The 24526-nt window shown below is 31.7% G+C and overlaps 3 protein-coding genes across 8 annotated transcripts in view; 1 reads left to right on the top strand and 2 right to left on the bottom strand.

Annotated features, from left to right (window-relative positions):
• Positions 1-121: 121 nt before the first annotated feature.
• On the top strand, positions 122-10846 carry LOC126778587 (dynein regulatory complex protein 8). Of its 2 annotated transcripts, none has more exons than XM_050502265.1 (7): positions 122-191; positions 273-386; positions 508-631; positions 940-1066; positions 1271-1354; positions 10213-10348; positions 10721-10846. In XM_050502265.1, the coding sequence occupies exons 1-6, from the start codon at positions 167-169 to the stop codon at positions 10330-10332; spliced, it is 594 nt and encodes a 197-aa protein (XP_050358222.1). In that variant the 5' UTR covers positions 122-166; the 3' UTR covers positions 10333-10348; positions 10721-10846. The 2 variants fall into 2 exon arrangements, with proteins under 2 accessions (XP_050358222.1, XP_050358221.1); XM_050502264.1 differs by having other exon boundaries at positions 10213-10356.
• Positions 3464-10127, bottom strand: LOC126778453 (uncharacterized). 2 transcript variants are annotated; one of them, XM_050502004.1, is made up of 9 exons: positions 9859-10127; positions 8318-8404; positions 6618-7464; positions 6059-6132; positions 5388-5666; positions 4936-5307; positions 4555-4723; positions 4106-4414; positions 3464-4066 (listed from the first exon to the last, which is right to left on the bottom strand). In XM_050502004.1, exons 1-9 carry the CDS (start codon positions 9934-9936, stop codon positions 3687-3689), a joined length of 2595 nt encoding a protein of 864 aa, XP_050357961.1. In that variant the 5' UTR covers positions 9937-10127; the 3' UTR covers positions 3464-3686. The 2 variants fall into 2 exon arrangements, with proteins under 2 accessions (XP_050357961.1, XP_050357960.1); XM_050502003.1 differs by having other exon boundaries at positions 3465-4414.
• Positions 10824-24526, bottom strand: part of LOC126778418 (uncharacterized) — a 31288-nt gene continuing 17585 nt past the window's right edge. For 2 of the 4 annotated variants that reach the window (XM_050501920.1, XM_050501923.1), the window contains 5 exons: positions 24316-24421; positions 19360-20800; positions 19069-19128; positions 18925-18966; positions 17296-18826 (listed from right to left, as the gene is read on the bottom strand). In XM_050501920.1, coding sequence (XP_050357877.1) covers positions 17379-18826; positions 18925-18966; positions 19069-19128; positions 19360-20800; positions 24316-24421 — 3097 coding nt within the window. In that variant the 3' untranslated portion in view covers positions 17296-17378. Of the gene's footprint in view, positions 12235-12313; positions 12480-12668; positions 12729-12821; positions 12915-14030; positions 14159-14469; positions 14608-17295; positions 18827-18924; positions 18967-19068; positions 19129-19359; positions 20801-24315; positions 24422-24526 lie in introns of those variants that run through there. The other 2 variants (XM_050501921.1, XM_050501922.1) reach the window with 2 other exon arrangements.

Genomic DNA, 24526 nt, shown 5'->3' with positions numbered 1-24526 from the left:
ATACCACAGCAAGTATAATAATATAAATAAAATGTTTTCACTTGTGTGGATGCATCATTAGGATAAATAAATTAGAAGTTGCTAAGAAACAATGCCAAATATCATTAAGTTTTAGATTATTACTTTTTACATTAGATATTATTTTGAATCTCATTTTATATTTATAATGGCTCGAAAAGAAGAACCGAAAAGTATAAGAAAATTACGATAAGTATTACATTTACAAGTAAACAAAAATTTAGTAATACTTGTGAGCTTTATTTTACTTTCAGTTCAACCGAATAATGACTTAGAAAAAAAGATAATAGAAGCTTTTGAAGTATTTGACCATTCTGGCAAACAAGTCGTCGATGTGCGAGAAATTGGAACTATCTTGCGCTCTTTAGGTAGGCTTTGCGGTAATAAATTTGAATTAACAACAAAAATCATTTAATTATCCAAAATTTATTTGATGCCTATATAATTGATATTAAATGTGTATATTTGCGATTTTCTATATGATTGCAGGTTGTTGTCCTACGGAGGCTGAAATACAAGAAGTTATTCTTGCTACGGAAAATAAGGAAGCTACTGGAAATATTCCACTTGTGAACTTTCTTCCCTACATGTGTAAAGCCATGATAGAACATAGGTTAGATTCACGTTATTTACATCACTAATATGATCGTAAAAAATAAGTGAAGTTAAAATAAATTTTATATTAATTGAAATGTTTCTTCATAATTCATGAAATTACTGAAACCTATAATCATTAATTATATAAAAATATTTTTAATTATCATTTAACATTTTAGTTAATTTGTAATGCTATAAGTAAAATATAAAATTTCTCCCCTTTTTTTCGAATTTGAATGTAATTCTAGTAACTATATTATATGTTTATCGCCAGACACAGCTTATTCGGATATCATTAAATGATTACATTAAGTCAATTTTTAGATTTTATCCAGCTAGTGCCGAAATGTTGCTCGCAGCATTCCGATATTTTGATAAAGAACAACGTGGTTTCCTAACTAAGGAGAGATTTACACAGCTCATGCTTGAAGAAGGAGAACCTTTTACACAGGTTAGCATTAATTACTTCTAATAGGAATAGCTATTTACAATAAAATTTCAGGTGTCATTGTAAAAAAAAAAAACAAATCAATAATTTAAAAAAATATGTTATTTTCCAATTAAATGGTATGGTTGCCATATTGTTTTGGTATATAATATTTGATTTTACCTCTTTAAGAATTAATATTTTTACCAATTTGAGAATTTAATACAGGACGAATTCGATGAAATGATGCAAACTGCGTTAGATCCAGTAACAAATACTATTACTTACGAATATTATATCAATCAGCTTATGGTAAGTTAACATTATTTTTGTGATTCTCTTATTTGGTTAAGAGAACATTTATCTCTTTATGCATAAAAAAAACTTATGTCCGTATTTTATAACTAATATTAATTTGTCAAGTTCTGCAAGGCAGATAAAGTGAACATATAAAAACGTTGTTTTTAAAATAAAAAATGTTTTTTAAACTAAGTAATTTAAATCGTTTGCAAACATTTCACAGCGTTGACTTTGAATATGACACAATTTAATAAATTATGTATATTGTGTGAAGGTAATCAAAGTCAAAGGTGCGTTCATGATAATTTATTAAATGGTTTTACTATTTTTTTAAGTTAGCTGCGGTTATCCTGTAATTTAATATTATTTTCTTCTCACATCAGAAAATATTTATTTACAATATAAATTATAGAACTATATGTATACGTATAGCAAATATTTAACAATAGGTAGATAAGTAAATACATAGAAGTCTTCACCTTCTAAAAAATATTTTTAAAAAACAAAAAATATACGATAAGTTATATGAAATTTATACGCTTATTATAATCACTAAATGACATACACAGATAGACTGACTGATGATCGCATGAGACATCGCACTATATAATGTAGACCATATAAACTAAGCGAGTTCGATAGAAAAAAAAAGCGATCCACGAGGTTCACCTTACTCCAATGCGGGTTGGTGGAATACACATGTGGCAGAATTTCAGTGAAATTAGACACATGCAGGTTTCCTCACGATGTTTTCCTTCAACGTCAAGCATGAGATGAATTTATAACACAAATTAAGCACATGAAAATTCAGTAGTGCTTGCCGGGTTTGAACCCACGATCATCGGTTAACAATCACGCGTTCTAACCACTAGGCCATCTTGGCTTACACTCAATGGGAGAAGAATATTTTTGTGTCATATTCACTTGAGGCCAACATATCAACAAAAAAACAAGAGTTCGTTCTTAAGATTTTCGATTAGAATAGGTCTCTAAACAAATGAAGATGCCATTCAAAGTCTAAAACAACATATACTTTATTCAAATAAGCCATCACAAGAACTTTTGAATCGCCATTTTATAATTTTAATTTTACCACAAAGATATAGCTTTACTCACCCGAAACCACTGTTTCTGGTGGTATTCAGACCACCTATACATAGTTATTTCTCAAAGATGGAAGATCAATAAACTCATGTACGTCCAGTAAACTTATGTACGTCCTGTATGATATAGTCCATATGATATAGTCCATATGATATAGTCCATATGATATAGTCCATATGATATAGTCCATATGATATAGTCCATATGATATAGTCCATATGATATAGTCCATATGATATAGTCCATATGATATAGTCCATATGATATAGTCCATATGATATAGTCCATATGATATAGTCCATATGATATAGTCCATATGATATAGTCCATATGATATAGTCCATATGATATAGTCCATATGATATAGTCCATATGATATAGTCCATATGATATAGTCCATATGATATAGTCCATATGATATAGTCCATATGATATAGTCCATATGATATAGTCCATATGATATAGTCCATATGATATAGCACAGGAGTCTACGAGCATAGATCAGACCAATATAGAACTGAGACACCGCACCACATCGTTCCTATCTCGTTGACGGACGAAACGTCCGCAAACGCTTCGCAAAGCACATTTTATATTCCGATGACATATGCAGGCGGGCTAAGCAGAGGTGTGCTCTTGCACGAGGCATCCTCAGGACGTTACTCACTCTGAACCATCAAGTGGGTTCCACTTCTCTTTTTCTTAGCGAACGATAAGTCACAGTACTCGGCCCCCTAAACGGTTACGAAAACCAGCGAAATACGTACGAAGGAAAATACTCAAAGGCGTCAGGAAGATTTTGATAAAAACATATTTTGCACCGTGATTTTAGAAAAAAATCAAAAGAAACATCGACTAGGATAACTAAACTACAACATAAAAAATGTTTATATGATGAACCTTCCCTGATAGACTTGCACATTTTAATAATGTTTTACGCATTTATTATGCGATGTTAATTATATTTGTTAAAATAAGGTCTAAAATTAAAACATCATTTAAAAGGGAAAATTTTATTCGTCTTAAATTTTACATAATGTAAGTTTGAAAAATAAGTATTTCTACTAAATTATTTATCAATCACTTCATTTGAAAAAGGATATATCGCTAAGATATTCCAATAATTTCATTTAGTGTCAAAGGTATTAACATAATTATCACTGATTTAAATTAATTAATTTAAATCAAATATTAAACAAATATATGTGTCAAAAACCACTATAAATACAAGGTATGTATTTTAGTTGTTTTGTGCAAGTCGGCTAGCTCTCCTGGTTCTTATGGTGCTTGGAGTAGAGCTTGCTAAGCGTGAAGAGCTCCTAGTGGGCGTGGCCCTTCCAGATTCCTTTAAATTATCTTTTAATTTATCACCATCTGGCTTCTCTAATAATTTGCTTTTATCATTATTATTTTTTTGCTCCTCACCGAGTTCCATAATCATTTCTAGTTCTTGTACATTTTTCTCTTCCTCTGACTTTGTAACACCACTTTCAATATTGGATATCTTTGTTGTTGCTTGTAACTCCTTGTTTTCTGTAGATAGTTCAGTTTTTATTATGTCAATAGTTGTTTTTTCATCTTCAACATTATCAGAAGCTTTGTTATTTGTATCAGTGTTAGCTGTATCAAGCTTTTTTTCAGTTTTAATTGAATCAACACATTTGTCAGATTCATCAGTATTGATCTTATCAGTAGTAGACTTTGCATCGGCTTGAGTTTTGTCTGTTGTTCCTGATTTATCCATTTTATCATTGATATTATTCACGTCCGAACCTTCATCTGATTCATTAGCTGACCTGATAGATGTCAATAAATCTGTTATCTGACTGTCAAGATCTGAACCAAGCAGACTGTCATCTAACAAAGAACTGTTTGCAGATTTCGCACTTTCGTCATTTTCCTCTTGTGGTGTAGACTGTTTTATTTTGGTTACCTGCTCACTGGCTTTTATTACGATTGTAGAATTGCCTGGAAAAAAGTGATTGACATGCATTTATTATGTTATAAGAGTTTCACAATATCATAATTAAATTATTTATTTAAGTAACTTGAAAAAATATTTATCAGTATTAAAGATAAAAATTAGAAAAAATATTTATTAGTCTTACCAACAACAGTTTCATTCACTGCAATTATTTTATCATAGTCTTCCTTATTAGCGAACCCAATAACTAAGAGATTGTTGATACTTTTGTGTTTCTTGATTGATGCTGGTTTAAACTGCTTCAAGAAATCATATATGACCGCTCTGGCCGGCAGATTTGGGCGACTGATCAGCTGTAGACAATTATAATGAATTCGTAATAAAGTACTTTTACTATAAAAATGAAATCTAAACAATAACATTAAAATTAAAGTGACACAAAATCTTATTTTCTTATAAAATCAACCCGTAATAAAAAAATTACTTGTTGTTAAAAATAGCTTTTTGTCAATCGTTATTTAAATTTAGTTATCGTTTTAAATAATATGGAAAGCATTTGCATTACCTTGACATAAAACAAATCATCAGACTTTGGTGTATTTTGTTCAGAAGACGTATTGTTTGAAGTTGCAGGAGCAGTATTTGCAACGGTTTTAGGTGTTGCGTTTGTTGATGGTTCAACAGGTGATGCCTGTGAAGGTTTCTCTGTGTCACAGGATTTATCTCTCGGTGTAGATGTGTTAGATAATTTTTCTGCGGATGAGCCTGCAGAAGTTTCACTCATTGTTTTCGGTGATGTATTGGTGGTTGATGAGTTAGGAAATTCTATATCTATATCTTTATCAAAGGTTCTGTTAATCTTTTTCTTTAATTGAGACATTATGACCGATTTTGTGACCAAAAACTCTTTGTCGGTGAGTATAATGGATAAAATTGCCTGAAAACATAAATGATTTATATATTTATTGTTATGACATTCACATATATATAATTTAGTTATAAACAAATAATACGAACATCTTTGAATTTCGGTAAGACTTTAGGCAGTCTTTGTTCAATGAGTTCATCCATGAACTCTCTATAAATCTTCACTTTAGTTAACCTCTCGTTAATCACTTGGACTGTGTCTCCTTCTCCAATGAGGTTTTCCAAATTAATTTTTTCTTTTCCAGCACCAGAATTAATATTTTCATTACTTTGATTTGGTGTTTTATCTTTGTCCAACTTTTTTGGTTCAGGCATATATTTAATATATTCATCTAAATTTTTTGCTTTACTTTGATATAACTTTTCCAGCTGAAATAAAGTAAATAATCAGTATTTAAATTACTCAACCCAATCCATTAATTATTTTTATGCAGTAACTATACTCGCTTAGTATAGGAACCCATGAACCGAGATTCTGTGGTTAAAATGTGTAAATCTTAACCAATGATTGTGGGTTCTGATCTAGGCAAGGATCATTGAATGCTCATGTGCTTATAAATTATCTCGTACTCGGCGGTGAAAACCTTTGAGCAGCATGATAGAATAAGCTCCAAAGCTTCTAAAAGGGAGAGAAGGCCTTACCCCAACAGTGGGTCATGCACAGGATGTTATTGTACTTTTACTTTTTGTTTGAAGAAATTGATTTAAAAAAAAAAAAAACAATTCTATTAGTATTAGTGGGATAAAACTTTTTGACTTACATTATCAAAAATTTCATCGAACTTGATGTAGAGTGCTTTCAACATATTTCTATTATAAAACTCTTGTGGATCATCTGAAAGAATCATATATTAAATTAAACTATCAAGTTGAATTTCTAAGCAGTATTTTTAAAGAATTATCATAAGCTGTGTTTATATGATCATATTAAAGGTTTTGTTTATATGTTAAATTATATAATGATAATAATTTGTAAAAATAATGTGGTTTATTTTAAATTGTGTGAAATAGTTTTATTTGCCAATATAAATAATCTTATTTGTTTGACAAAATAACTTTTTCACACAAATTGAAAATATGACTCAATTATATAAAGTTTATTTTCTGTGCTATAATGCAATGCATTCTAAACAAATCGTTTAGTTTTAATACTTCACAAAGATATAACGATTTACATAACATATTATCTTAGCAGACAGCATGTTTGTGACTGAGATTAATCAATCAACAAATAATTTATTGGCAAAAGTTTAAACATTTCTTTTAAACTTTTGAATAAATCATAATGAATTAAAACTGGAAGAGATTTAATAATATCACCTGATTCTATAAGCTGTGCAACACCAACTGACTTAGAGCTTAAAGTTTGGGCATCTTTGGCTATTTGTACTAACTCAAGGTCAGTATCCTTCGGGAATTTCTCGCGGTATTTAGAGACAATGTCACTAAAGTTGCCAACGACCTGATCTATCATAACACTCCTTATACGTGTTCGAATAGCATGTTTTAACAGACGCTGTATGAATGGGGATTGAAAGTACTCAATATCCTTTGGATCGGTGCAATGTTCGTTCTTAATCTCTTTCATGATTGTACCTAAGGCTAACTCCAGCCGACCCTTCATCTGGACCGTAGGTGTTTTATCAACACGCAAAATTTGATCAGATTCAACTTTCTTATCCATTGTATCTACAACTTGGGAAACTAATTTCTTAGTTGCCGCAACGGAATATGTGGAAAGTTTATTTGGAGCTTGTTGAGGTTTAGGTTTAGTTACCTTATTAGGTTTGAAATCTTTGCGTGGAATCTGATTTTTTTTTTGAATTCTTTGGCTAATGCTTGGCCGAATACTCATAAGGGGTCTGATTGCTCCCCCGATGTTCCCTTGTTGAGGAGGAAAGTTTTTTCGATTAGGAAATCCTAATTCTTGACGGGGGTTCGAAGTCTGCCAAGGATTAATTTTTTGAGGAGCTGTGAAACGTTTGGGCACAGATGGGGGTTGCCAATACTGATTGGGTGTTTGGCGTTTAGCTCCTTGGGCTCTGGTGAAATTACCAGAATTGCTAGGACCATCAAATCTATGGGGAAAGTTATTAGTATTGAACTGACGATTATTGGGTTCTTGTCGATCGTATGTGTTAGAGCGATGCTCGTAATCATACTGCCTCTGAAATTTAATTAGAAATTCAAATTATATTACAGATGGTTGAGATACTTTAATGTAAGTATAAATAATTAACTATTTTATGCCTCCATCATGCCACTGCCATGGAACTTATGATATTTTTTTGATGGACTTACTACGTGAAAGTAAAATAAGCATCATAAAACATCATATTCTTGGCAGTGCTTTGTGATGGTGACATTACAAATCACAGAAATATAACATAAGGTTATATTTACGTTAATCTATAGAATATAAAAAGATAAAATTAAATTACATAACTTCGATAGGTTGGCTAAAATATTTTTTTATCATCGGACAACAATTTGTTTATAGGAACAGTACAGACGATTATAACATGCTGTGATAAAAAAAAGTTGTAAATTTGGTCGGCACCTAAAGTATATATAAAATGTGCATTCATTAGATTTTTTTAAACGATAAATTAATTTAGTAAGAACAGTTTCTATTAAGCTCAAAGCATTGTGAAGAGCGAACGTAACAGATAAATTATAAAATTTTCACATAGCTGATATATTATACATTTTCCAAGAACTTATTAATTGCAAAAAATAGCAATTAGTGTAAATAACACAGATTCATCTCTCAATAAGTTAACATCTGACACAATGACAAATGGTATGTAGTAATAGTTCTTAGTTATTTTATATAATATGCTTGTTAATTATATAATTCATCTGTGTTATTAAAACAGTCAGTAACTTTTTGCACTTAAATTATCTTAGATGGAGGAAAGCCAATAATGTGATTAGACTTAAGTATTATCAGGATATCATTTCCTTTATTAATATTTTTTTTTTTTTAAAGATGGATTACAAATATTTCAAAAACCTACCTTTGTTGAGAATCTGCTTAGCATATCTTGTTCTTGTTGAATTATCTCTCTTTTACGTTTTAATAGCTCCAATTCAATGTCCAAGTCCTTTGAAATTTTATCAACATTTTATGAAAAGAATTAAATAAATACACTTCTAGTGATGGGTTAGTTTCTGCTTGATGCAAGAATTTAACTCCATTTCAAATATATATATTTTTATACTATAATAATTTGATTAAAATTACACATTACATTTTAAGGCCAAGGTAAATAATGTCTGTTAAATTATAATATTACAAAAAAACATGGATTTTTTATTGATTGTTTGCCAGGAAGGATATTTAAGTTTTATTAGTAATAGTTAATATATATTAATCGATTTCTGAAACACTTGAGACTGTCATAATAGTTACCGATACTAGTTTTTTTGTGGCTTTTATTTATACAGATTATTTCACCAAAGTCATATGCTATAGAGAATTTAGCGACTTTACTTTACTTAGTAGCTTTATTTAATCTTTGTAACCTGACAAGTCAAAATTCATACCAGAAAGAAAATAGAAAAACTATGGAAGCTAACTAAAAGACATGCTTATCTTTATGAATAAAAAATTATTTTAACACATAAATGGGGGCTACACACATGCAATGTTACAAAATCTAAATTACAAAATACAGTTAAGATCAGGCATATAGCTTCATTATATGTAAATAATAAGCCGGTATACAAATACTATAAATAAGTATATACTTAGTAGAATATACAATACTATTTTACAGAATATATATAAATATATACATAGGAAATTTACTTTAATTGCATGAACTATGATAATAATCAAAAATGTTCTTTTAAGAAGTCATTTAAGGTGACAAATCTATTTCCTTTAAATATAAATGAACATGCGTATATGAAATATATTTTCAAGGCTTTTACTTATATTAAGGAATTTAGACACAAATTGAGCTTCAAATATTACTATTAGTTATTTAAAGCAGTCATTTTATATTATGTTTAAGTTATATTTAAATTTGTTTTGACATATCTATTAATATTTATTGTTTTCAGACCCAATTATTAAATTATCAGATAGCTTTTATCACAAATGTAGAATTTATATTTTGGCAAATTTTCTATTCAAAGTACTATCAAAATATAAAACAAATTCTTTCTAAAAAATTCTACTGGTAATTAAAAAACTGGCTCTCCAACAACACTAACAGATTTTGTATTAAAAACCTTTGTTAAATTCCCTTTAGTCAGTAATATAATTAAAAAATGTAAAAGTATTAATATTTATAGAAGCTATTGATGGTTATTTGAATACATTCAGCTTAATAATCATAATCAAATCAGACTATATACGTTGCAGACTATAAGTTTACTACCTAACGAAATACATTATTGTATTTTTTAAGTAAATTAACAGACCATTTGAGCACTCTTATCGTTATACATATTAGGTTATATGTTATCGCGAAATATGTATAAGCTTCAGGGTTTTCATTACAAAAAGTGTCATACCGTTTTTTGTTGTACAATATAAATTTATACTTACACGGAGATGATTAGTCATTAGAGGTCCACCGGGAGAAGGTTGACGGGGATCATTATCAAACTCTCTGTGGCGTCTCATATTGTTTAATATTATAGAATATATTTCTTTCTTAATGTCACAGCTGACCTTGCTTAAAAATTTATTACCACAAAATGAATTGGCCTATTTCTACAATTAAGCCGTTACTGTCAACAGTCAACCTATGCAAATTGCAATCGATGGAAATTTAATGACGCCGCGTCACGGTCAGTGACTTGTTAATTGACAGACAGCCATATTTGTATTTGTTCATAGATATAGATAATGTTTTCAAAGCCATAGACAAAAATTTTTAATGCTTGAAATTATACTTAGGTTGCTCCCAGAGATGTTTATAATACAGCGGATGAAGTGGAGCTTGAGAGAAAAAAAATAGAAGCCGCCGCTCCAAAGAAAAGACGAGCATCCTCTCTTTTGAGGGCAACACAAATATAAACTGCTTACCTTTTTCGTAATAATGTAACTTTGAAATGAATCTTGAGTATGTAGAATAATACAGAAATTCAGAATTGTATCAAAGCATTTAATTACGTTTGATTACTATTTTTGGTTCAAATTAACATTTTTGAACAACATTATGTACGTAAAGCAAGGTTTTAGTAAAGCTTGTTAAAAGCATGTGTAAATAGATTCTATCTCAATAGAACTTGAAATAACAATAGCTCCTTTAAAGTTACGTAGTTCAATTACGTAAGAATAGAAAGCTTTTAATAATAAGTATAAACGAAATGATATTGTGGTATTATTTAAATTATTTTTATTTAGTAGCGTTATTTAATCGTAAGTAAATTTTAAACAAAATATATATAAGTTTTTTTTACAGGTTGAGGACGAAGTTATCGAATCTGAAGAACCTTCAAAATAAGAAATCAATGGTGATATGAAGTTGGTAAAAAATACTCAAATATTGAACTATCCATAAATCCTTTAATTCTCTTAAACAATTGGCTAAAATAAATCTGTTGCTGCTTTAATATTGATTTTATTTAATAAAACCAGGTTTTATCCATGACATTGTGGTTAACATTTTCGGATTCTAATGTAAGTATTCTAAAAGACTAGTTACCCACACTAATAACAATAAAAAATCTAAGTTAACTGGTAAAAAAATAGACACCAACAGAGAATTCTCTTCTTCTTCTTTTCGACAGAGAATTCGAAATTCGAAATGACGTGACGTGAATAATATTTTTTTAACTCGAACTTAATGACCGCTTTTGAAGAAGGACGAACTGGACAGTGTAAAAATAGACATTTTAAGACACTGAACATTATGGGACTAGACTTAATGAAACCCGGGTCACTTTACCATACTAGATATTGTCAGCCAGAGCCAATAGTGATTGATGTTGGAATAATTGGTAATGAGTATGTTGATATAATAATTTTGTGACTATAGAAAAGCTTGCAAAGCAAAACAACTAAAGTCATACATATTACTATAGCATTTTATTTATCAACATGTAGTTTAAAAACAAATGTACTCTAATTCTTATTTGTCAGTTTTCTTAGGTTAAGTGTATCTTGTAATGATTAATTGTTGCCCAGAACAATATATTTAAATACTCCTCAACCCAAATTTACAACTCATTAACTTGAATTTAAAATGTTATGAAAGTTACTCATCATCGGAACCAATGCATTCATCAACAATAACTCCACCAGATATCAAAGCTAATATTTCTTCATCATTCATTTCTTCACCAAATTCATCGAAATCATTATTTATTTCAGAATCAGTCATTTCATCATCGTTTATAATAATATTCTGTTTTAATTCGATTAATTTCTTGGGTTTGCTCAATATTTTGTTTCTTGGACCTTCTTTTGAAGTCCTTTTTTGTGTAGGCTTAGCGATAGGCTTTTTGATATTATTACTGTTCTGTTTTGGTTCTTCGATTTTAGGTTTCTTTTCAGAAGTATTAGGTTTTGTTGTAGGACTTTTGATCGGTTTGAGTTCTTCTATTTTCGTTCTCTTTTCGAAAATATTAGATTTTGTGGCATCTGCTTTTTTTTTTATAATATTTTCTTTCTGTATAACTTTTTCTGAAAAATTATTTTTTTGTGTATTTGTTATTTTCTTTGTTTCACTTGCTTCCGTTTTATTTTGTTGCTCATTCTCTTTAGCTACATTAGACAGTTTTTCTTCGCTGGTGTTCGATACAGTTAGTGTCTTTTCTTTTTCTTTAGGTGTGACCGTTTCTTTCTCATCCTCTATTTCATTTATATCTTTTTCAGTTTTTCCGATTTCCTCATCTTTGTATGAATATATCGTATTGAGTTTTTCAGGGCATTGTGAAAATTTATAACACGGCGATACAGTTATTTTAGCGCTTCCTGCAACAATATAAAATATATTTTTAATCGTTTTGTTTTTATTTAACCTAAAAATAAGCTTATATCCTCGTATTCTTACCACAGCGGATGTCTTTAGCAGAACAGATGTTATCAAAGTCTGTTATTGTGGTAAGTCGCGCAGCAAATGTGTTGGTCTCTTTATGTATGCGTTTGAAGCCTTTAACGTTGTATGCGTCCAGAAATTTCGTTAAGCAACCGCTCTCCGGTCGACACGAAAATGTAATCTGTGTGAACAATTCTTTTTTATTACTGCACTATTAAAAATAATAAAACAAAACAAGTTTTTAAACATAAGACCTCATAATGAGGAAGCTTTTTTTATAATCGGAAAATAACATTTAAGCAATATGAATATTTATTAAATAAACTAGTATATTTTCAGAAGTATTTGTAGTTGGCAGAATGTCTCGTACCTTAACAAGGAGTGGGTTATAGACGTTAAGTAACCTTTTGGTGACGTTGAGTCCAAGAACCTGTTAAAGACAAAAATTTAAATAATTCACAGTATAAGAGAAACCTATTCATATGAAAAATATTTTAATTAGTTTTTAATGCAGAACTCGTACATTTTTCAGTTCGTCGCTGGCTTCGTGACGGAGTATTTCCGCAACAAATCGTTCTGCCTCCGTTGGTGGGTCATCTGGCAGCGCTTGCCAGACCTGACAACAAATAAACATAAAATAACTAAGAACCAGAAATTAATTAACTCGTCTTTTCGTTTCCTTATTTCTAAGGCTGAAGCAATTTATTTATTTTAGGTACTTATATAAATATTTAATTTATTTTAATAATTGCCATAATTGTCAATTTGTGATGAAGTATAGTATATAAGTAACATTAAGTAACATTAAGTATATAAGTAACATTGTGAGTCAATCTGGGAGTGGCGGATGAAAATCTGCCACGTGTAACCACCAGCCTGCATTAGAGCAGCGTGGTGGAGTAAACTGCAAATCTTCTTCTCAAAAGGAGAGGGGCCTTGGACCAGGAATGGGCGTGCATTCGACTGTACAAAGTGACAGATCAGCTAACTACTACCAGCATTTAGTACCTATTTATTATCATTGTTTAAATATTTGGTACTTATGATATTATCAATGAAATTCAATTATAATTGAATATTAAATACATCTCATTTACTTTTTCCGCATTATCGTTATATCACTTCAACTAATTATATTTAAATTAATATTTACAGTTATATTATATTACAGAATTTTTAGATGTATTACAAATATTCTATTATTATTTCAAGTCACTGATATCTTATATAAAATAACGATTGTAGTTAGTTTTAGAAACACCAAAATTGTATATTCGATTCACAATTGTGAACATATTATTGAAACATATAATTTTATAGTTATTATCCATCACTGAGATAGAAATTTCTGGAAGCTTCCAATTTAATGATTAACTTTTATATGATCGGTGTTCTTTACTTTTAACTTTTTTTTTTTTATAGAATAGGAAGGTGGACGAGCATATGGGCCACCTGATGGTAAGTGGTCACCAAACGCCCTTAGACATTGGCATTGTAAGAAATGTCAACCATCGCTTATAGCCAATGCGCCACCAACCTTGGGAACTAAGATTTTATGTCCCTTGTGCCTGTAATTACACTGGCTCACTCACCCTTCAAACCGGAACACAAAAATATCAAGTATTGCTGTTTTGCGGTAGAATATCTGATGAGTGGGTGGTACCTACCCAGACGAGCTTGCACAAAGCCCTACCACCAGTAAACTAAGTAAACACAGTAACTTAACACATACCGCAATCATAATTGTCTGCAACTCGTCTTCCAACACTCTTGTCATCAGCCCATTCAATTCAAATTGACCGCCATCTTGTCCGTCTGGTATTTCGTTTTCAAGGTTGAATTCTGATTTCTTCTCTGATACTAAATATAATATATTTATTTGAAACAATCGGCATATTAACAAAGTAATCGAAAAATACACAGACAGGTGCAGTGTGATACTCTACTGCAGGTAGTTATAAAAATATTAATATAAAATAGAAGTTCTTTATTTAAAATTACTTCATTCGCTTCTAGAAATAAATAGTAAAATTCCAAACCAACATTAACGTACAATAATCTAACAAATAAATGTACTAAAACAAAAAGAAACAATTGTTATTATCTAAAAATAAATATATAATTTATATATTACAGGACCTTATTTGTCGGTTTTCTTTAATTATGCATACCTTTCGTTTCCTTTTCCGTTGTTTTCTGTTTCAAAGGTTTCGTTTCAGACGATTTTTGAGTGGCTTCTACTGAAGGTTTTCTCTCAGTAATTGTATTCAACTTCGTTTTCAATGTTTCACGGTAGCCGGCAGGACGTTCTGGAACAAAAAAAAAATTGTCATTTTTTAATTAATCATGTAACGTACGTAAATACTCAAGTGAATTTCTTTTTATAGAATATGAAAGCGGACGAGCATATGGGCCACCTGATGGTAAGTGGTCACCAACGCCCATAGACATTGGCATTGTAAGAAATGTTAACTATCAACATCAATGCACCAACCTTGGGAGCTAAGATATTACGTCCCATTGTGCCTGTAATTATTTAAAATAACCACATCAATTCATATTCCATTACATTTGGGATGAAAGCTCAGATAATAACTGTATTATGAAATACAATTTCATTATAGTATTTGAAAATAATTATAGAGGTTTTTTTTTTTGACATAATTAAACTCCTTTAAAACGAAAGGTGGCATTTTTCAAGCAGCGCTATATCGGAGTGATCCTGTAAATTGAACCGAGAAGGCTTATGTGAGTGAATTTTGATGGAACATTGCGAGTTCAACCAGGGTACGCACTACTAAGTCCTCCTGTCTTTACTACTGCTCGCCGGTAAAAAAAAAACATAGTAAGGAAACCTGCATGTGTTGAATGAAATTCTGCGACGTTTATATTAATTGTAAGTGTTGGAGTAACGTGTCGAATAAGGCTCTAAGCCTTCTCAAGTCAAGAGTAAACCTTTTTTTTGTCTAACATTGATCAACACATGTATAAAACTTATCCATAACTAACAACTTAAGTAACGTATATTGAAACGAAAAAATGCTTTTTTTAAAATAAAAATAATGTCTGAAATGAAATTGATTAATAAACACAAGACCTAAAATATAATTTATGTGTATGTACATCACACGGAAACTGCAGGATATTTTTTACATTCACAGAATTCGTACCCTATATGAGATTATTTTATTCCTGGAAACGAAAGAAATAAATAGTTACGAGATAATGAAAATTATCTTCAGATCCAGAGAAGAAGTTAGGATAACGATGACAACATTTATAAGAATCATTTATGATCCAAAAATCGAAAGTGCAATGTTTCAAAATAGACAACGCGAGACAGTTTTGGTACTTATGTCGAATAATTTGTACGAAAATTTCAAAAGCTTGAAGCCACCGTCGTCGTAAACAAACTTGACACGTGTAAATAATATTGATCTGCAATCATGCAAACGAGATGAGAGAGAAACTCCATTGAGAACAAATTCATATCCAGTAATTACGTTAATACTGCAAAGCCCAAACAATGTTCTGATTAAATTTAAAACGAATGAAAACTGTGGATGATTGACTATAAAAGATATTCGCAGCGCAATAGAATACAGATACGGTAATTAATGCATTTCGAGCTAAAGAGGGAGATGATCGATTTCTCTGTCTCTGTCATTCAGTACATTATGAAACGCTTTTGCTTGTCAGTCGTTGTACAAATTCGATAGAGTGCAGTCACGTCCACTCAACTTAGTTATTAAAACCCCAACATAAAATTGTACAATATCATCACAAACAGTCAGTCAAGTTAAATTGTTTACAATTCTTAAATTATATTTATATTAGTTAATATAAATACATAAATATACGGGCAGCTGGCCGAAACGACTTCGTAAGATAAAAATAAAAAAAATACTTTCCAATTGTAGCGCCACCTACCTTGTCCCATCTAAACCATCCAGGGACCGACTCAAACTCGCACAAAAACATTCATCAAAATCGGTCCAGCCGCTTAGGATGAGTTCAGTGTCACACGTACAGAAGAATTAAATATTTCGTAAAAGAAACCGAAAGAATCGAATACCTCGTTAAGTACGGAAAATGTAAATAATTGAGAATTTATTTGGACAAAAAGGAATAAATTATTTTATTGAAGTTTATCTTAAACGCTATAACAGTACCTATTGAATACGGGACTGTTTGTGCGCCGTGCGACAGAGGCGACGCTCTACGAAGCCGACACTAGATGATTGTCTTTTTTTTTTTCCCGATGTGCATTATTATCTGCTGGGTAGTGTAATTCTATTTAAATAAGTATAAACCATGCCCGTAAATAGCAAAGATAATCATTAACAAGCCAAAGGCATGTAGCATGAAGGAGCCAGGACCTACTACTAATTTTAGAAAGATAGTCGTTCTCAATAAGCTGTGTAATAAAACAAAGCGTACGTCAGTCAACAATAACAATCAAACACTGCAAAGACCCCCAAATACTTACAACAAAGAAAATAATGTGGATACTGCAGGTTATATCGTTGTCTTCGAACTAAAAAAGATAATCTGTTGACAGGAGATGGACCGAATTTATTGACGTAACGCTGAATTAAACCTGCTTTCTCCAGTATTGGAATACAATATAAGATAACGAAGATAAATGGTTACTACAAAAATTCTTACCATTGAAGAGGATACAAGGACCAAACTGAACTCTTTAAAACTCCGTATATATTCATACATCTGGGCACACGAAAATTTTAAATTTTCGGTCCAATTATGTTTGTCCTGAAACTCTTTTCGCCTCACCAACAACCGAAGCACTGAAAAATTTAGAATTGTGCAAATCTTATTCTATAAAAAAATATATCTATTAAAAATTTAATAATTGTATTTTACATACCTTTTGCAGAATGGCTACGATAACAGCTTTTTGAAATTATAATAAATACGTACATATTTTTTATTAAGAAGTTTTAAAACAAAATAAAACAAAACGATTCACACTTAAATCCTTTATTATATAATATTAATTAGGAATGGACTGTGTACAGAGAAATAAACTCGATCTGTAACGTATTATAAATTCGAAAAATCAATCAAGACAAATAACTTTATCGTCTGAATCGGAAGACTCTAATTCCATATTTGCTACGTCATATGTATCGGACATTTCAGCTCTGTATTTAGTAATCATTTCTTCTACTCTAGATCGAGAATATTCAGCATCAACAGTAACACTCTTAATGTCATGTCCATCGGCTACGTAGTCTAATTGATAATTCATTTTAGAAATGGTTTCAACTGATTCCAAGTCCATTTCAACTTGAAACAAAGCTTTTCCGTTATTCCTAACGATTTTTTGATTCTTCCACATGCTGAAGTTAACGCCCTTAACACCTCGATTGCTGTGTCGCAAACGTTCGTATACAAGAGCTGTGTTAACAGCATAATCTCTAGGTATAAAAACATTCATTTTAAAATATACGGTCTTATTATCGTCTGCTCCTACGATTACTAAAAGCTGACGGTTCATCTTTCCTAAATCAATGGAAGTGATCCACTTTCTCGATTCTTCATTTTCTGGTAAAATACCAAGATATCCTGGTTGACAAAAACCATACTTAACAAAATCTGTCCTACTCTTACCATTCAACTGATGGTACTTAAATAATTTAAATATGATGATATCTTTAATTTTTCGCGCTGTTACTACGGACAATGGCTTATTACCTTTAGCCGCAATTTTAACAATATTTGGATCATAACCGAGCGATGGCATAGGGCAGTTAGACGACAAAGGAACCACTTTTAATGAAGCTTCATTCAGACCCGCATCAAAAGCGTCTTTATCAATTGCGACCGCTTTGAGAAACACGTTTACTTTCTGGAGTTCGTAGCTCAACATCATCTTGTGTTTTTCTAAAGCACGGGCAGAAGATGGCGGCATGTCAACGTACACCCGTGTACCTTTATCGGTGACAATCTTTTTGACAAACTTCCACTTACCTATATTGACGCCCTCCAACTTTTTATTTTGTAGCTTAAGTTTTGATAGAGGATCTATGTTCCTACACCTGGAATGACCTGGCAACCAGATAGCTGCTCGCTCGTACCATAACTCTTCAGTTGTATAGACGAGAACGTTAAATTTTTTAAAATCACTAAAATCTAAGCCTAAAAGCCAGTCCCTTGACCGTTCATCGCGAGTGATTACTTCGTGTCGATAAGTGCTGTTTTGTTTATTAAGTGTGAAGTCGGGAGCCCAACCTTCACAAGTTTCCGTGACCTTTATTAGTTGTTGGATTAAAAACTCCTTTAATTTATCCGTCTCGAACTCTTCTATTGGCTGAAAATTGTCTTTACACAAATACAAACTGTAGCCGTCCTTTTTATTCTCTTCGAAAATCGGTTGAGGCACTTCCTGGTAAGTTGGTACGAATTGAAACTGCGCAGGCACGGGCATCATAAAAGGAGAGTTCATAAAAATCCCTGGATTAGTTGCAACATTAAGCGACATCATACCAACATTCCAATCTGGAACTAATAATGGAAATTTTGACTAGACGTATCAATATTTAGGACAGGGTCAAGCTTAAGATGTCAATGAAATGTTATACAATTAAAACAATTATACTTACTTTGTTGCCCATGTAATCTAAGCGGACTAAGCTCATGTTGATCTGTGAAAGTCAAAGAATCACGCTTTTTTAATCATAAATATTCTTTGTTAATGTCGCGTCAAAGCAAATACAGATAAATAATAATAAAAGAGAGAATCATACCTTTATTGAAGTTTGGTTCCGTGGATCGCCTTGAGTTTTTCGCAGGAACATCAGAGTCATCTGTAAAATAATTTTATTTATTATTATTTTTAATTATATTATATTAGTCGTGACTTACATTTCTACGTTAATCATTTAGGATAGGATACCTTAATCATATTAACATTATACTTTTAAAAATGTATATATTATTATATTACGTTTTAAAATACTTTGATGTAAGAATTATTTATCAATAACCTAGAAAATAAACAAATAAAATCTGACATACAGAACCATTATTTTTCTTACCTTGAGCAACTCGTTTGATACTTCTATATTGACTAGGCAAGCTAGATACAACTTCATCGAAAATGTTTTGTTCTTCTCTCTGATTGTATTTTCCGTTAAACTTAACTATCATTTCTATGAACGAAACATCCCTATCCCCAAATAGATCATAAAGTTTCCGCCCAAGTGTCCATTTAAGTTCACTTTCAACTCGTTTCTTGACTTCGTTGGGCAAAGAGCTGGCATATTTACACAAAATCTTTTCAGAGATTTCATCAATTGCTCTAGTTCTTTTTGCTTTGATTGTTGCGCTCAGCGCGTGTCTTTTTTGTGCGGCGTCGAGTTCGAAACGCGGTTTTAGTGCAATAATTTCGCTTGAGTTCTTCGCGTCATCAGACCTTGAAAATACTTCCTTAGAATATTCTTTACCTTTGTGTCTTTCATCGTTAGAATCTTGTTTATAACGTTGTTCATAGTCGTTATGAACCTGATCGTCGTCGCGATGTCTGTCGGTACTGTAACCTTCTTTTTTGTGTTCACCTTTTTTGTACATCACAGCTTTCTTTTTGAAATCCGCGGCTCTTTTGTAAACTTCGTCGATCTCTTTTTGCAGTTGCTCTTGCTTTTCTAATATTTCCTTTTTTTTCTCTTCGATACGACCAGAGTATTCTTCCCTTTTGCGAGGTATGTCATGTTTTCGTTCATGATCGGATTTATAACGCGTATCTTCATGATCCTGCCGTTGATATCCTTTATCAACACTGTCGGAATGAGGTTTACGGACTACATCTTCACAGATAAAACCACGGTGACCCTCAAAGTCTTTTCTTGTGTATTCTTTTTGTATGCGATCGTTATCCTCTAAACGAGAGGATGACTCTTGAGGACTCGACAGAGGAAGAGGTTTCCATTTTCCAGCCTCTTTTCGAATTCTTATTTCTTCTTCAAAGTCCCTACGGTTGTCAGCGGCTGAGTAGTCATCGCGTTTTTTTTCTCTAGGTTCCCAGACGGGGACATGTTTTTCGATTTGACGTTCATGATTTTTCGACCTAGTTATATGTGAGTAGTCTTCTCTTCCATCTTGTGCTGGCCAAGCTGGTGGTGGTGGTGGATCCCGGGATTCAGGGCTTCGTCGTTTCTCAAGGGCCCAAGATCGCCGAGGAGAACGGGGAGATGGTGAATGACGTTTGTAGCGATCCCGCAATGGCGACCTTTCGCGCCTAGGTGATCTAGAAGTACGGGATCTAGATCTCTTCGGTTCCTGTTCTAGTGGTCTTTGATGATCCGAAGGTCGTTGTACATCAAACTTTTGTAGTCTCGATACATCTCTTCTATCTTCAATGATATTGTTAGGGGGAAACGGCTTTTCCCTATCTTGCCAATCTTGTCTTGATACAGGATATTTTACGTCCTCGCGGACGTTGTGACGATAACCACCTGAGTATATAGCTTCGTCTGACGCCTGTAAATTGAAATTTAATATGCAAACACTAAAAAGATAGTCCAAATTTACATTTTATAATACGTATACCATTATTATTATATTATTTTTATCCTTTCAACGACATAAAAAAATATATAAATACGATACAACGTATATTCAGTTTAAAAAATATCAATTACAAATAATATTCTTATCAAAAACAGTGAACCCTCAAAATCAAGCAAACTATATACTAATTGATTTATAAGGTCAGTTCTGTTGTCTTATTTTCAATTCAGTATCTAAGTTTCAATTCATTTCTGCAGCACAATACTGCAATCAAAAGACATAGCCCAAAGGGTATTGTTGTCTAGAACACCAACTTTAAATTTAATCCATTTATTTATTTTCAATCATCTTTTCCTCTATGTCGTTCCTTTTAACATACTACGCTTTTGTTTCGAATAAAACCTATTTCAAGACAATGATGTCAAGGGCATATCAGTAATATAAATATTAACTCTATTGTCTGGCGTAGGTCACCGTCTTCCGATTAGGAATAATATTACCTTTTTATTCAAAATGGACTGTTTATGAGATTATCAAGTGAGTGTTATGTAGGTAATTTGTAATATATAATAATTATATATGAAATCTACTTTAATTTTGATAATTTTAAGTACTTTATCAAAATATTTTGACGGTGTTATTAATTTCATCTACGTTGTTCATTTGAGTTATCATCTCAAGCTTTTTTAAGATTTCTTTAATTTCTACTAATATAACATTTTTTTTGCCATAGTTATTAGCTCGGTTTGTATCTTCTTATACCTTTGGATTCTGTAATTATATCAATATTCCTGTTACTACAGTGCGGTGTTCTTTAATTTTCGAGTGCAGTGCTTGAGATAATTTAGTACATAGCGCTGTGTCATGAGTAAGCAATTCTAAAATAAAAACAAAAGTGGGTTCAGCGGTTAACAGTCGAATCTCTTCTTCACAGAGCTTCTACAGTCAATTGAAATGGTTCAAAACTATAGTATATCGACCATTTAAGTTATATCAATTAAAGATGTATCGACACACGCTTTCATCTTATGAAATCTTACATCATTATATATTAGCCAGTATACACGTAAGACAATCCAGAACAAGACTTAACTCTTTGCCTTTATTTCATATTTTTGCAGAAAGATATCGTATTTAGTAGATCTTTGAACAGTTTCACTATATGCGCTCATGTTTTGTCGAAAATTGGCATCAATCAGCATATTGGTACCAGATCTGGCAAACGTTTAGTGCAGCCGGAGCCATCTGAATACCGGATCCGGTTTTTCGGATTGCAATCTGTACTTCCGATCTATAGTATAGTATCAGCTAATTTTGATTTATAATTTAGGTCATCTCGCGAAAAGACCTGCTATATTTGCCGCAACTCTTGTTTAAGGTGTTTGGAGTTCAATTAGATGTTTGTTTGCTGTTTAGTCGGTTTTAACCTGATTGTAGTTGAAACCTTGGCGCATGTATGATCACATCTCATCTAACTGCTATACATATTATAATTCATCAACAGAATGATTATACCTTTTACTTTTTGATTATTGCTTATGAAAGATCCAGTCCGTCTCTTGACTATAATAATTCATTAATTTTATATTCGATTTTCAAAAGTACAGTTTTACTTAAAATTAAATTTACTTAAAGCCTCGTCATTTACGAAAATTTAATGATTGTATCATTTAACTTTTAACGTAAAGGTATTTTTATGAAATGTTGCCATCATTAACAATCATTATATAACCATACTTATCGAAGATATTGTAGCTGTATCATGATGCAAATTGCCGCAAAAACACCGAACGTAACGATAGCTATAAATTCACAAAGCCATTGTCATTCGCTTAGGTCAATTTATCTTTAAGCCTATCATAGTCAAGGCTTCGCTTCTTTCTATACACGAGATATACGAAAAATCTGATCAAGTTATTCAGGTCCAAGCGAAAAAGTTGCAACCAGCGAGTCTTCTACAAGTGGATCCATCGGTGTTCGTCTTTTTGCGCGATAATCTGTAGAATGTTCCAGATCGTTCTCTTTATATTTACGTCATCACTATTATTGACACACCGTAACAACAGTGACGACATAATCGATGTGTTTATAACTATTACTACGATCTATGACGAAGTCTTGAAATGCCAATAGTTAATTGAAAAATTTCTTAGTCTCATCCCAAATTGTGAAATTTCATTAAACATGTCACTTTTTATGATTATTTATTTACTTTATCTTATCTGTTGTAAAATTTGTGGTCTCTTTATTTTCATAAAGAACTCAGCTTGCAATATTTGCTTTGAATACATTATCTTGATATTATTTAAAATCTTCCGAAATATCTGCTTTACTAATAAATTCGTGCTATTCTTTCATTCATACTCCACTTATATATATAAAAAAAAAACATATTTTGTATATGACAACAATTAATTACATTTTACAGTACATTAAACTCTAAACTTATCATATAGTGATATTTTTTGAGATTGCACATTCAAGTCAAATTTCATTAAGTAAATTATAGACTTGAACAGCCTTTAATTGAATAAACTGTATTTATTAGGATATTATATTATAATAAATTTACATTATTGCAGGTTTTCATTTACATAAAAATTATAATGGATTCTAGTATTCCATACATTCGCAACTTAATATCTGTATCAAATGTATTTTTAAGGCCGGAACCAGCGCTTTCTCACTGAGCTTTATATATTTTGTAAAGATTTTGTTTATATCATGTCCTTCATCACATATTACCTTTAAAATAATTACAATATTCGTAAGCTATATAAATCCACATTGATTCTCCATCGATTATAAGTTACTCTTGGTCTTTTATACCTGGAGGCCGCATAGGCCGGCCGGCCGTCAGAGCGTCACGGTAGCATGCGAAAGCCATCATGTGGCGCTCCTCGTTATGACGGAAGGGAAAAAACCAGCCGTAGGTTTTTTAGTGAGTATTCCGTTGTTCGGGACGCACTCGGCGCCTTGGACACCGGCGAGCCCCACATACCTCCCTACTGTTCCCAACGCGTAACGAGATTTTCCAGCGTTAAAAAAAAATCAAGAGTTTTTTAAAATCCTTAAACTTAAACCAATAAAAAATGCTTGAACGATGTTATTATCGACTCCATGTTAGAACGCTAGAGACCTAGAATCCCTGTATTCTTCGAAGGCTTAAATTTTTTTTGTACAAATTTTTAAAATTAGCATTTTTCTTGACATATAGTTGGAATATTTTCACAATATTTAAATCATATTATAATATCGGCATTAAATGCTCCATTAATTGCAATCACGGTTAAACTATTTAACTAACGCTAATCGTTTAATTCTTCATCCGCAAATATTCTAAATGACAATGAATAAATTACAGGAAATCTATCCGAATGTATACGTACATATATACGTATATACATTCGTCACCCAATCGAGCTTTATAAATAAATAATCTCATATGGTTATAAGTTGAACTGAGATAACTTAGCCGGTCTTACTTGTGATTGTGGCTCGTAGGCTGGTCTGACGCTCTTGATGTTAGCAACTCGACGTTCGTCTTGGTATTCTTGACTGTTTTCGGGGTGGTGGCGTGGTGGCGAGTACCTGCATGGATTATAATTCATGAGTCAGTTTTTATTTCTATGAAATGGCGTATCGTTGACCTTTGATACTGTATGAAATAACCTATTAACCAAAATTATTGCCATG

Source organism: Nymphalis io, chromosome 26 (assembly GCF_905147045.1).
Source record: "Nymphalis io chromosome 26, ilAglIoxx1.1, whole genome shotgun sequence".
NCBI classification, from domain to species: domain Eukaryota; kingdom Metazoa; phylum Arthropoda; class Insecta; order Lepidoptera; family Nymphalidae; genus Nymphalis; species Nymphalis io.
Note: the sequence above shows the minus strand (reverse complement) of the source record. Positions and strands in the feature narration are given on the sequence as shown.